Source organism: Plecotus auritus, assembly GCF_963455305.1.
Source record: "Plecotus auritus genome assembly, chromosome: 2".
In the NCBI taxonomy this organism is placed as follows: Eukaryota; Metazoa; Chordata; class Mammalia; order Chiroptera; family Vespertilionidae; genus Plecotus; species Plecotus auritus.
Genome location: NC_137771.1, coordinates 79,763,530 through 79,776,894, shown reverse-complemented (window position 1 = coordinate 79,776,894; position 13,365 = coordinate 79,763,530). Strand labels below are relative to the sequence as shown.

General features: G+C 40.2%; 1 protein-coding gene across 1 annotated transcript in view; it reads right to left on the bottom strand.

Moving 5' to 3' along the window:
* Positions 1-380: 380 nt before the first annotated feature.
* The window catches only part of MBOAT1 (membrane bound glycerophospholipid O-acyltransferase 1), a 115,852-nt gene continuing 102,867 nt past the window's right edge, over positions 381-13,365 (bottom strand). Inside the window, exon 13 of the mRNA XM_080655131.1 lies at positions 381-1,737. Coding sequence (XP_080511257.1) covers positions 1,617-1,737 — 121 coding nt within the window. The 3' untranslated portion in view covers positions 381-1,616. The remainder of the gene's footprint in view (positions 1,738-13,365) is intronic.

The following is a 13,365-nucleotide window of genomic DNA, read 5'->3' as shown; positions in this document are numbered from 1 at the left end:
ACGTTGCTTCACACTTCCCTGCCCTAAGAGAAGTACCAGCCCAACACCCACCCCAGCTGACCGCTTTCCTGGGACAGCCGTGGGCCCCGCTCTCAGTTCTACCACTAACTCTGTGACCCTGGAGGCAGCCAGCAAACACCTCCCTGATTCTGCTTCCTCACCTGTCAATCGGGCATGCATGGCCTGCAAAGTCGGCAAACGAAGGTAGGAAATCACACCAAAACCCAAAGCCACCCAAGTGCCTGACAGAGAGGACACACTGAACATGTGATAATCTCACGTTTTCAACAAGTGACACCTTACATTGGCTGTGTACATGTGTTAAAACTTCAGAATATCCAGTCTCTACTGATACAAACAAAAAGCAGTTCTCTCTTCAGAAACATTTCCTTAATATAACAGTCTTTATTCAGTCACAAACTAATTTTTAGCCATCTGATTTGAACAAATTCTTTCCTCCCACGGCATCTGATTGAGGGCACAGCATTGTAGCATATAATTTATTATCATCATTATTATTTTCCACAACATTTATTACCCTGTTTCTTTCTCCATGTAGAATATTACCCAACAGAAATCCCCAGAAGGAGCCACAGCACATTCATAACAAAGATAGATCACTGTCTCCGTTTTTGCTTTCCTCTAGGAAAGTTCAACTAACACAAAGTCGAACTGAATCAGCTCTGAAAGGAAACGCAACAGTCAGCCCCTGGCGGCCATGACTATTAACACCTCCACGAAATGAGGGGAGAAAAGAGCAAAACATCAGCTTCTCACCAAACTTCTATGTACCTTTAAATTACTCTTTTAAACCACTATTTCTTTAGAAGACATTCTTCTGCCTTCGAGGCTGTGAACTCAGGGCTGATTCCTCAGGGCTGATTCCTCAGGGCTGTCCCTGGGCAAGCAGTGGCACCTGTGAAATGGAAAGAGATCTGGGAACAGCAGCCCCTCCGAGACCCCTGGTGGACATGTCCAGGCGGCTTTCTGATGTACAATCTTGGCTCAATTCAGAAGAGAAAAGGGAAGAGACATCCCTGGGGAAAGGTGCAGCCTACTTCAGGGCAAGGCTGGCTTCTGGCCCATTCCAGTGTTCGGGTAGCCCTCCTGGCTCGTACAGTTTTCAGCCTCCCTGACCTTGCTCCTCCGTGATCTTCGAGTGTGGTTATTGTGTTCGAAACAGTCATGTCACAAGTCAAAGGATTTGGGGCTTCCCAAGGAACAGCTCTGTGTGGTATGCTCTGGTTTGATAACCCTATGACAAGTCTCAGCAGTCACCTGCTAGCATCTGGAGCAGGTGTCCAGGTTGCAGTGTCCGCAGGTCAGGGGCTGGAAATCATACCAGAAAAGCAAAGACCCAGCAGCCCCGACAGACTATTGCTGAAACTCTGGTCCATTCACCACTCAAACGTCCTATAAAATATTAAAACAGGTTAACTGGACGTGGTGGATTTAGCAGTACAAAAACGCTTTATAAAAATACTCCCTGAACTTTTATTTAAAAAAAAAAATGATGCATGTAAACATCGCCTCCAAGTCACAGAAGAACCCTGGACCCTTGTCATCTCATTTTCCAATGTGTTGCAGTTTTCCGTATCCAGCTTTCCTTGGAGATATCAGTCTGTTTTTTTCCTGTTAACAGAGTTCTGAGGCTGCCTTTGAATATGAGCTTGTGGTCTGGTTGGCAGGAACAGTATTATCAGGAGACTTACGATGTGTAAATAAAAGTACATGGACCTAGGAATAAACACACATGAAAGTTATATTTCAAACAAGGACACAAATGGGAAAAGTCACATGAACGGGATTGCATCATCTGCAGGGTGAAGACGAGGCACTGCTTTCTGAGGAGGGGGCATGTTTTAACTCATGCTCATCTTGGTCCACCCCACGATACTGCCTTTGGTGGAGAGAGGGACAGGGATGGACTGAAACTACAAAAGCAGACAGAGCAAAGCAAGCAGCCCACCTGGGAATAGGCCTGCGTATGATGTCCGGCCAATGTAATAAGACTCAGAGAATGAACCCCACAAAAGCCAGAACTCAAAGTAGCCGGATGCACAGGACCAAATTCAAACTCTATACTATTTGTTCCCCACACTCAAAGGCAACTGACACTTTAGCCAACGTGCTCTACTCAAGGCCACAGAGTTCTTCTTGGTTATATTAGGAGCCAGAAGAATCCAAACTTTGAAAACTTACTCCATGACTCTGAAAATAACTTTCATCCAAATGTATAAGAAACAAGTTTTGCTTCTGATGCTTGCGGACTTTTATTGCATAAGTGTGCTATTCAGCACACTGGTACAATGTAGACAATAAATACTGGGCATATCAATAAATGCAAGGAATTAGAAACAGGTTACATTTGTACAACTGTTCTATATCCACTCAGAAAAGTCAGACTTATACTTTCTCCAATGCTTTTTGAAGAGCAAAGGAAAATAATATTTAAAAGGGAGGAAAATCCCACAGTTGGTCTATGTATCATTCCTCAGCTGTCAGGCATATTAGAATCAGGTAACTCGAGTATCCCCTGAACTTTCCGACCCTTTAGCAAAAGGAATGCTTCCCTGAAAATGTCTACAGAATAGTCATGAGCTCTAACGAAGCAAACGTATCTTCACTCATTTATTCTTTTAATGAGGTTGTACTATTTAAAACGTACCAAAGCATTAAGCTAGGATCTGCAAAAAGGCAAAGCCGCTGCCACTTCCCTTGGGAATGGAAAACAAGTACAGGAGTAACAAGAATGTTTCTTTTATGTTCAACAAACTCCTATTGTGATTATTATTACTCGTATATTCTACCAGCCTCTATACAAATATTGTGGTAGGGTGGATAATGCCCCTTTAAAAACATCCACATACTAATCCTCAGAATCTGTGAACCTATTGCCTTATATGGCATAAGGGACTTTGCAGATGGATCAAGTTCAGATCTTAAAATGGAGAGATCATTCTGGATTACTGGGTTGGCCAGTGTAATCCTCTAGTAAGAAGTATGCAGGACAAGTCGTAGTGAGAAAAAGGAGATGTGAGGATGGAATTGGGGGTTGAAGTGATGTAAAGATTGATGAAGGGTTCATGACACAGGCAGCTTCTATAAGCTTCCTTTAGAAATTGTCAAGGGAACAACTTACTTTGTGGTTCCATGTACATTTTAGAATTATTCTAGCCCGGCTGGTGTTGCTCAGTGGTTGAGTATTGACCTATGAACCAGGAGATCACAGTTCCCCACCAGGGCACATGTCCAGATTCTAGGCTCAATCCCAGTGTGGGGTGTGCAGGAGGCAGCGGATCCATAATTCTCTCTCATCACTGATGTTTCTATCTCTCTCACCCTCTCCCGCCTCTCTGAAATCAACAAAAATATTTTTAAAAAGAGTATTTGAGTTTAAAAAAGTAGATTTATTCTAGTTCTGTAAAAAATGCCATTGGTGCTTTGATAGAATTTGCATTACATCTATCAATTGCTTTGAATGGTATGGACATTGTAAGACTGTTAATTCTTATGGTATATCCTTCCATTTACTTGTATCTTCTTTAGTGTCCTATAGTTTTCCTAGGTATTTTTTATGCAATTTTAAGTGGGAATGTTTCCTTAATTTTTCTTTGTAATAGTTCATTATTGGTGTATAAGAATGCAACCAATTTCTAAATATTAATTTTGTATCCTGCCATTTTACTAAATTCTTGTATCAGTTCTAGTTTTGATGTGTGTGTGTGTGTGTGTGTGTGTGTGTGTGTAAAATTTTAGGGTTGTCTATATATACAGAATGGGGCAAACGTAGGTTTACAGTTATGAGTACAAAAAGTTTATTCTTGTAATGTTTATAAATTATTGTATTACTTTCTCTTTTTTCTCCATTGCTTTCCAGAGAGATTGGGGGAAAAGGAGGGAGGAGGAAGAGGGAGAGAGAAACACCAATATGAGAGAGACACATTGCTTTGTTGCCTCCTACACACACCACGACCAGGAAGGGGAGCAAACCTGCAATCCAGGTAAGTGCCCTTGACCGGGAATCAAACCCATGACCCTTCAGTGCACACTAGCCAGGGAGAATTATTGTATGATTTTCCATACAAACATCTGTAGACCTACTTTTGTCCCACCCTGTAGTATCATGTCATCTGCATACAACGACAGTTTTATTTATTCCTTTCCAATTTGGATGCCTTTCATTTCTTTTTTCTTGTCTGACTGCTGTAGCGAGGACTTCTAATACTACGTTGAATGTCTATGTTCTAGGATTTTTATGGTGGCAAAAGTGGGCATCCTTATCTTGTTCCTGATCTTAAAAGAAAAAGCTTTCAGCTTTTCACCATTGAATATGATATAAGCTGTGGATTTGTCAAATATAGCCTTTATTAAGTTATGTTCCTTCTATCCCCACTTTGCGAAGAGTTTTTTTAATCACAAATGGATGTTAGATTTTGTCAATGGCTTTTTCTTTATCTATTGATATGATCATATGACTTTTACCCTTCATTATGTGTATGTGGTGTATCATGTTAATTAATTTGCATTATTGAACCAACCTTGGATCCTGGGGACAAATCCCCCTTGATCAAAGGTATAATATGTTTAATGTACAGCTTTATTTGGTTTGTTGAGAATTTTTGCATCCATGTTCATCAGGGAAATTGGCCTATAATATTCTTTCTTCTTTCATTTTTTATTTTTGTAGTGTCTGTGTCAGTTTTTGGTATCAGGATAAAGCTGGCCTCATAAAAATCCTTTGGGAGCCATCCCTCCTTTTCAACTATTTGGAATAGCTTAAGAAGGATAGTTATTAAATGCTTCTTTGAATGTTTGGAACAATTTGCCTGTGAAGCCAACCAGTCCAGAACTTGTGTTTGTTGTGAGTTTTTTTCATTGTTGATTCAATGTCTTTACTAGTGATTGGTCTGGTCAGATTTTCTGTTTCTTCCTGATGCAGCCTTGGAAGATTATATGTTTCTATGAATTTATCCATTTCTTCCAGGTTGTCCAATTTGTCAGCGTATAATTGTTTGTAGTATTTCCTTATAATCCTTTGTATTTCTGTGGTGTCAGTTGTCACTTTTCTTCTTTTATTTCTTACTAGTGGCCTGGTGCACGGATTCGTGCACAATTGAAAGGAAATTAATTAGAAGAAAGATTCGTGCAGTAATTACATTACTAAAAAATTTACATGTTGATGATGCCGCTTTCTTTCAGCTTCAGAGGTACACTGTGCCAATAGTTGGTCTTCAGATACATTTTGGCATCACGTGTGATTGGCAGCAAGATCTTTATATGTGTCACACATGCATGAGTCAATGTTTATTTTTAAATTGTCAGTGTGCGTCATATGTACCAGTTGGTTGGACAGATGGACAGATGAACGGATGGTCACTTAGCCTTTTATATATGTAGGTTTTATTTATGTAGGCCTTCTTTCTGTTTTTTTTCTTAATGAGTATGGCTAAGGGTTCTACAATTTTGTTTCTCTTTCCAAAGGCAAGCTTTTGGTTCTGGGATTTTTTTTTTTTATATATATTTTGACTATTTTATTTTCACTTGATATTGTTGTTGTTAATTCTCACCCAAGGGTATTTTTTCCATTGATTTTTAGAGAGAGTGAAAGGAGGGGGAGAGAGAGAGAGAAACATCGATGTGAGACACATCAATTGGTTGCCTCCCGCACACAGCTCTGACTGGGGCTGGGGATGGAATCTGCAACTAAGGTACATACCCTTAACTGGAATCAAACCCACAACCCTTTGGTCCAAGGGCCAATGCTCTAACCACTGAGAAAAACTAGCCAGGGTTCCACTTTTATTTTTATTCTTACCCCCTTTCTATCTTTATTCTTTTCCTCTTTCTATTTATTTTAGGCTTTATTTTTTTCTAGTTCCTTTAGGTCAGTGGTCGGCAAACTGCGGCTCTGTTGACTAATGAGTTTGCCGACCACTGTGTAAGGCATTACCCTTACCCAGAAGTTTTGACTTCAGGTTAAAGACATTAGTACATTATTAAAATGTTTTTTAAGTGTTTTTCCCTAAGGCAGTGATCGGCAAACTCATTAGTCAACAGAGTGGCAAACCGCGGCTTGTGAGCCGCAGTTTGCCAACCACTGCTTTGGGTATAAGGTTAGATTGTTTGATATTTTCTTGTTTCTTGTGGTAGGACTATACTGCTATAAATTTCCCTTGTAGAAGTGCTTTGGCTATGTTCCATAGCAGTATGTGTGGTCATTGTGTTTTCATTTTCATCTTCAATTTATTGAGACTTGTTTTGTGCCTCACATATGGTCTGTCCTGGAAAATATTCCATGTGTTCCATGTGTATATTCTTCTGCTTTTGGGTAAAGTGTACTAAAAATATCAATTCCATCTCATCTAATGTGTCCTTTAAGGCCACTATTTCCTTGTTGATATTCTGTCGGGTTGATCTATTAATATGTTGGTGTTAATGGGTTGTTAACATCCCCTACTACATACATATTACTGTATTACTAGCAATCTCCATCTTTATGTCCATCAATATTTACTTTATAATTTAGGTGCTCCTACATTGGATTCATAGATGTTTACAAGAATTCTATTCACTTGTTTGATTGTTCCCTTTATGGTTATGAAATGTCCTTTTTGTCTCTTATTACAGCCCTTAATTTAAGGTCTACTTTGTCTGATATATGTATTGCTCCTAGCTCTTTTTTATTTTCTTTTGCATGGAATACCTTTTTCCATTCCTTTACTTTCAGTCTTTGTGTGTCTTTGGATCTGAAGTGGATCTCTTATAGGCACCAATGTACAGGTTTTTTGTGTGTATTTTTTTAATCCATTCAGCCACCCCACTGTAGCATTTAGGACATTTACATTTAAAGTAATTATTGATAGCTATTAGTTATTGCCACTTTATTGTTTTCTGATTGTTTTTGTAGTTCTCCCCTGTACCTTTCATATTTTCTTGCTTTCTCTTGTGTTGATGCCTTTTTACAGTGTTGTGTTTGGATTCACTTCTTTATTTCTTGTGTATCTCTTGTAAATTTTTGGTTTGTGGTTACTATGTGCTTCCTATAAACCAAGTTATGTTTATAGCAGTCAATTTTAAGTTGATGGTTGCTTATGTTCGAACACATTCTAAAATCACTAATTTTTACCCACTACATGTATATTTGTTTTTGTCATTATTTTTTACTTCTATTGTGTCTGTGTTAGTGTGTACCCTTAATTTATTGTTGTAATTACACATAATATTCATACTTTTGCCTTTTAACCTTTGTAATAGCTTTATAGTTGGTTGATCCACTGCTTTGTTGTTTGCCTTTGCCAGTGGGGACTTTTTTCTCTCCTGAAATTTTCTCATGTTTTCTACTTTAAAAAGTCCCTTTATCATTTCTTGTGATACTGATTTATAGGTGATAAAATTCTTTAGTTTTTTTCTTGTCTGAGAAACTCTTTATCTCTCCTACAATTCAAAATGATAGCCATCCTGGATAGAGTAATCTTGGTTGTAGGTCTTAGCTTTTCATCACTTTGAACAATTGATGCCACTTTCTTCTGGTCTGCAAAGTTTCTGGTGAGAAATTAGCTGGTGGTCTTTGGGAGCTCCCCTGTACATAATCTATTGATTTTTCTTTGAAGATTCTTTCTTTGTCTTTAACATTTGGCATTTTAATTGTGATGTGTCTTGATGTGGACCTCTATAAGTTCATATTGTTTGGGACTCTCTGCATTTCTGTGATTTGTATGTCTACTTCTTTCACGAGGTTATGGCAGTTTTCAGTCATTATTTCTTCAAATAGGTTTTTTATCCCTTGCTTGCTCTCTTCTCCTTCTGGTACCCCTATGATGTGAATGTTGTTGTGGTTGATGTTATCCCAGTAGCTCCTTAAACTATCCTCATTTTTAATTTTTTTTTCCTTTTTGCTGTTCTAATTGGGTATTTTCCAGTACCTATTTTGGTTTCCAGATTGTTGTTTTGGTCCTCTGCTTCATCTAATTTGCTATTGATTCCCTATATTCTTCATTTCAAACTGGGTCTTTTTTATTTTCTATCTTTTTGTTGAAGTTCTCTCTGATTTCACCACCACTGTTTTGAACTCTGTATCTTTTAAATTGCTTGCCTCCATTTTATTTAGTTCTTTTTCTGAAATTTTGTCCTGTCCTTTCATTTGGAGCAAGTTTCATTATCTCCTCATTTGGCTGATTCCCTATGTTTGTTTCTATGGTCAGGTAGATCAGCTATATCCACCAGTCTTGGCAGAGTGGCCTTATGTAGTAGTTATCCCCTGTGGTCAGAGGCACAGTCTTCATTGTCATGTGATCTGGGGGTTTCTCTTGTGTGCATTATGTATGTTCTTCTGTTGCTGTTGAACTTTGATTGCTATGGCACATCAGTGAGTGGAAAAGACCCTGAAGCTGACTGGCTGTGAGGGCTGGCCATGACTACATCAGACAAGTTATGTGGAGACTGACCCCACAGAGCAGGAATCACTTTAGTAGGGCGTTGGTGCCAGTTGAGTCTGACCTTCACATGTGTCATTTGTGGTGCTCAAGTGTGGTCTGAGGCCGGCCACCAGGTGTATTGGTTCTGGAGCCTCTTACGACGGAATCAATTCAGGCCAAGGTCAGCCACTGTTTCTGCCCAGCTTGGGGCTGCCTGTGGGAGCTATAATTCATCTGCAGTTGGTTGTTGCTTGTGCTTGGCTGGAGGTGCTTGAGAGAGGCTATGCTTTGAACCATGATTCTTCCACTAATGCTGGGCTTGGACCCTTTGGTGGACACCATTATGTGAGTTATGGCCAGCTGCTTTTTCTGCTGGGCTTGTGACTGTTTATTTGAAGCTGTGTTCCAAGCCAACATTGTTTGCAGCTTATGCCAGGCTTGAGGCTACTTAGCATGATATACAGGGCACCATGAGGCCAGTCTTTGTTGTCATGTGATCTGTCACTGCTTCTTTGGGGTTTGTGGACCTTTGAAAGATTTTAGTAAAGTCCACATCAAGAACTGAGGCAGTTTGCTCCTTTGGAAAAGCTGCTGGAAGAAGCATAGGCTGGGCACACAAGTTGGATGGGGCAGGGTCTCAGGAAATCACCAGGGCAGGGCAAATAGTGTTAGCCAGGTTAATATAGAGTGCAGAGTTGGTGGTACAGGCCTGTGCCAGCCAGCTGGGTGGTGAAAGGGAAGCTCTGCAAATCAACATGGCATCTGCCACCACTTCCAACCCAGGAGAGAGATACCCCTCCAGCCCTCACTCTGAAGATAGTCAATTCAGTTCCTCTGTTGTATGTCCTAGGTGTTTTTCAAGTTGCTGCCCCTGCACTGGAGGAGCCAAGAGCAACTGAGTTTATGAGTGAGTACATGCATGGGACCCTCAAGGGGGACCTCTGGGACTCCAGGAACCCACCGTCTCACTCAGATGCAATCCCCACTGGTTTTCACAGTCAGATGTTATGACTGGCACTGGTGTTCTGGACTGGGGAACCCAGTCCCCTTAGTCCTCAGGGGGGATACCTTCACAGCTGAGATATCTCTCCTAATTCTTAATTGCCACACAGTGGATGTGAGATTTGCCCATTCCATGTCTCTACTCCTCCTACCAGTCTCATTGTGGCTTTTTATATCCTTAGTTATAAGACTTCTGTTCAGCTAGTCTTCAGGTGGTTCTCAATAATGGTTGTTCTAGTTGTAATTTTGATGTGGTAGTGGGAAGGGATGAGCACAGTGTTTAACTATGCTGCCATATTAACCAGAAGTGAAGACCCACAGGAAGTATAATGTACTGTCTAAACCACATTATTGAGAATGAAAGAAAGCTCTACAGATAAACATGCTGGCTCAACAAGTGTAAACTGGGCTTCTCACAGGCACACCCTAGCCATAGGTAACTCCAGCTTTCAGTCTGCTCACCTGAAAAACACTTTGTTCTTGCATTTTGCCTTAATTATTCATATGTGGCCAAATGTACACTGGAACAATTACATTAGAGAAAATCTAAATATTTCAGTAATAAAAAGAAAAAAATTTCAGTTCCCTAGTGAGGTTTAGTAACCTATCCTGACATTCTATATTTCTGTAAAATTTTAAGGATTACTTCATTTTTTACTCTGGAAAAGCTCAACTAACAGTTATTGGGCATGCTAGGAACTCAACTTAGTAGTCTGGATACATAGATGAATAAGCATTGTTCCTACACTCAACAAGTTTGCAATCTACAAAAATTTCTACACAAAATCTAACATCCTTACACATTGAATTTTAAAAATGGCATCTGCCACCACTTCCTAGTTAAAGACAAATTAATGAGTGAGGATTTGCTTTACAAAACGGTTTCATTATAAAGGTTCTGCTATGAGTTGAATATTCGTGTCCCTTCAACATTCACTTTAAAGCCCTAACCCCCAATGTGATAATATTGGGAGGAGTGGCCTTGGAGAAGTAATTTGATTTAAATGAGGCCATTACAACAGGGTCCCATCAAGGGCTTAGTGTCCTTATATGAAGAGAATGAAACCATAATGAAACTCGCAAGATCTCTCTTTCTCTCTCTTTGTCTCTTCCTCCCTGTCTCTCTATTCTTTCTTGCTGTCTTTCCTCTCTTCCTGCCTCTCATCCTCTCTCTCCCTCTGCCGTATGAGGACACGGTGAGAAAGCAGCCTTTTGCAAGCCAGGAAGAGAGCTCTCACCAACTGTGGGAAATATATGTCTGTTGTTTAGGGCATCTAGTCTACAGTATTTAGTCACAGCAGCCCAGCTGAGTACAAGAGGTTCTCTCATAATACAGTATTCCCCATCCCCTTATCTCCTTACTCATGTTCAACAGAGGTCTGAAATACTGAATGGAAAATTTCAGAAATAAATAATTCATAAGTTTTAAACTGCACACCATTCTGCGCAGTGCTATCCCACCTAGGATGTGATGGCGCACCCCTCTGCCCAGTGTCTCCACACCTGTTATAGCCCTAGTTATCAGGTCGACTGTTGTGGTATCTCAGTACTTATGTTCAAGTGACCCTTATTATACTTAGTGATGGCCCCAAAGCACAAGAGTAGTGATTCTGGCAATGCAGCTATGCCTAAGAAAAGATGTAAAGGGCTTCCTCTACGTGAAAATTTATGTATGCAAAGGGGAAGAAATAGAATATACAGGGTTCGGTGCTATCCGCAGTTTCAGGCATCCACTTTGGGTCTTGGAACATATCCCTTGTAGATAAAGGGGGACCACTGTACATACAGAGATTCACTTGGGTGTAATTTACAAGTTAAAAAAATTAGACTAAGGAATTTAAAGCTGAAATTTGAAGTCACTATAGAATGAAAACTGACTAGACAGAAAAATGAAACACATCTGAAATTTAACGTTAAGCAGTGAAGGACATACTGAGACAAGGATATGCATACAACTGTGGCTCACTGCTGAAATTAGCCCCAAGGGAGGAAAAGATCTGGACTGCAACCAGCCCCACCTCCGCTGAAAGACCATGCAGGTTTAATTTCTTTTACAAGATTTAGTGATTCTCTTAAGAGATCCTGAAAACACTTTTTGGAGAGACAATCTATAATAGCTGTTGGCAATATGTGGCTGCTTCAATTCAAATTAATTAAAATGAGATAAAATTGACATTTCATTTTCTCCATCACACCAGCCAGGTTTCAAATGCTCAATGGCCACATGTGCTGGTGGTCAATGTATTGGACAGCATTTCTGTCACTGTAGAAACATCTATTAAACAAAGCTGCTGTGGGTTAGGAATTTAAGTTATATATACAGGCATACCTCGGAGACACCATGGGGTCAGTTTGGACCACAGTGAATATTTCAATAAAGTGAGTCACAGAATTTTTTTATTTCCCACTGCATTTAAAAGTTATATTTACAACTGTAGTCTATTAAGTATGTACCTTAATTTAAATATACTTTATTGATAAAAAATGGCCCTAACCGGTTTGGCTCAGTGGATAGAGCGTCAGCCTGCGGACTGAAGGGTCCCAGGTTCGATTCCGGTCAAGGGCATGTACCTTGGTTGCGGGCACATCCCCAGTGGGGGGTGTGCAGGAGGCGGCTGATCGATGTTTCTCTCTTATCGATGTTTCTAACTCTCTGTCCCTCTCCCTTCCTCTCTGTAAAAAATCAATAAAATATATTTTAAAAAAAAAATGCTAACCATCCTCTGAGCCTTCAGCAAGTCATAGTCTTTTTGCTGGTGGAGGGTCTTAGCTTCAATTTATAAAATAGGCAATATCTGAGAAGCACAATAAAATGGGGTATGCCTGTGTAAGTGGCTTTGAGAACAAGATAAAACATTAGATTGAAGCATCTGAAATTGACAAAATTTACAGAAATGTCAACGTCACCCTAAACAAAGGAGTTTTTGTTTTAATCATCTAGATTGTTTTCAGAAAGAAGTGGGAATCTACTTAGGAGTCATCTGGATTGATGACTATTTGACTCTTACCCTAGAGCCCTGCCTAAGTGTAGGAATTAGCAGACTTTCATTGGTTAAGTGCATGTCATCCCAAATAAATCACCACTAAGTGTGATCCCGAAGCAGTAATTTTCTTCCAAAATAATGTGTCCTAAAGATATGTTTAGTAACTGTACTATTGATCTTGCTGTTAAAGGAACTCAGGTCTAGCACTTACTTGCTGTGTGAGTTTTGTTAAATTACTCACCCTCTCTGAGCCTCCACTTCCTCTAATGACAAATAGGGATACTGACAACTACCCTTCTCTTCTCAGCTCAACACCCTCTACCTGGGATTGATTCTGTGTTCTGCACACCCTCGGGTGTCTCGAGTCTTCGGTGCACAGAGCTTCCTCGCATCACCAGGGGCTTGTCTCTGCTGTTGACTATGTTTAGAGCAAATCCACAGTGTTCTACCTCACCCACCACCCTCTGTGCCTGCTTCACTTCTACAATGCAGCTTTCAGGACTTAGCTGAAATGCCACTTCCTCCTAAAAGCCACCCTTGAGGCCCAGTCTGAGTCAGATTCCTGTTACTGTTCTCTTAAATCTTTGTACCATTCACTCATTGTGATATTAGTGTATATTTATAAATTTGTCAATGACCACCTGTCTCCTCTAACAAGCTATCCTCTCCATGAGAGCAGGAATGAGTTCTACATTTTACTCACCATTTTAGCCCCACCTTCTAGAACAGTGCCCAGCACACTGTAGGTATTAAATAGCATTGAGTTGAATACAGGCATCTATCTATAATAATCTATAATAATAAAAGCATAATATGCTAATTAGACCGAACAGCTGAATGACCTTCCGATATCATTCTGGACATCCTTCTGGATGAAGCCACAGCAGCGGGGGCCGAGGCAGAGGCAGTTAGGGGCAATTAGGCAGGCAAGTGGTTAGGGGCGATCAGGCAGGCAGGCAGAA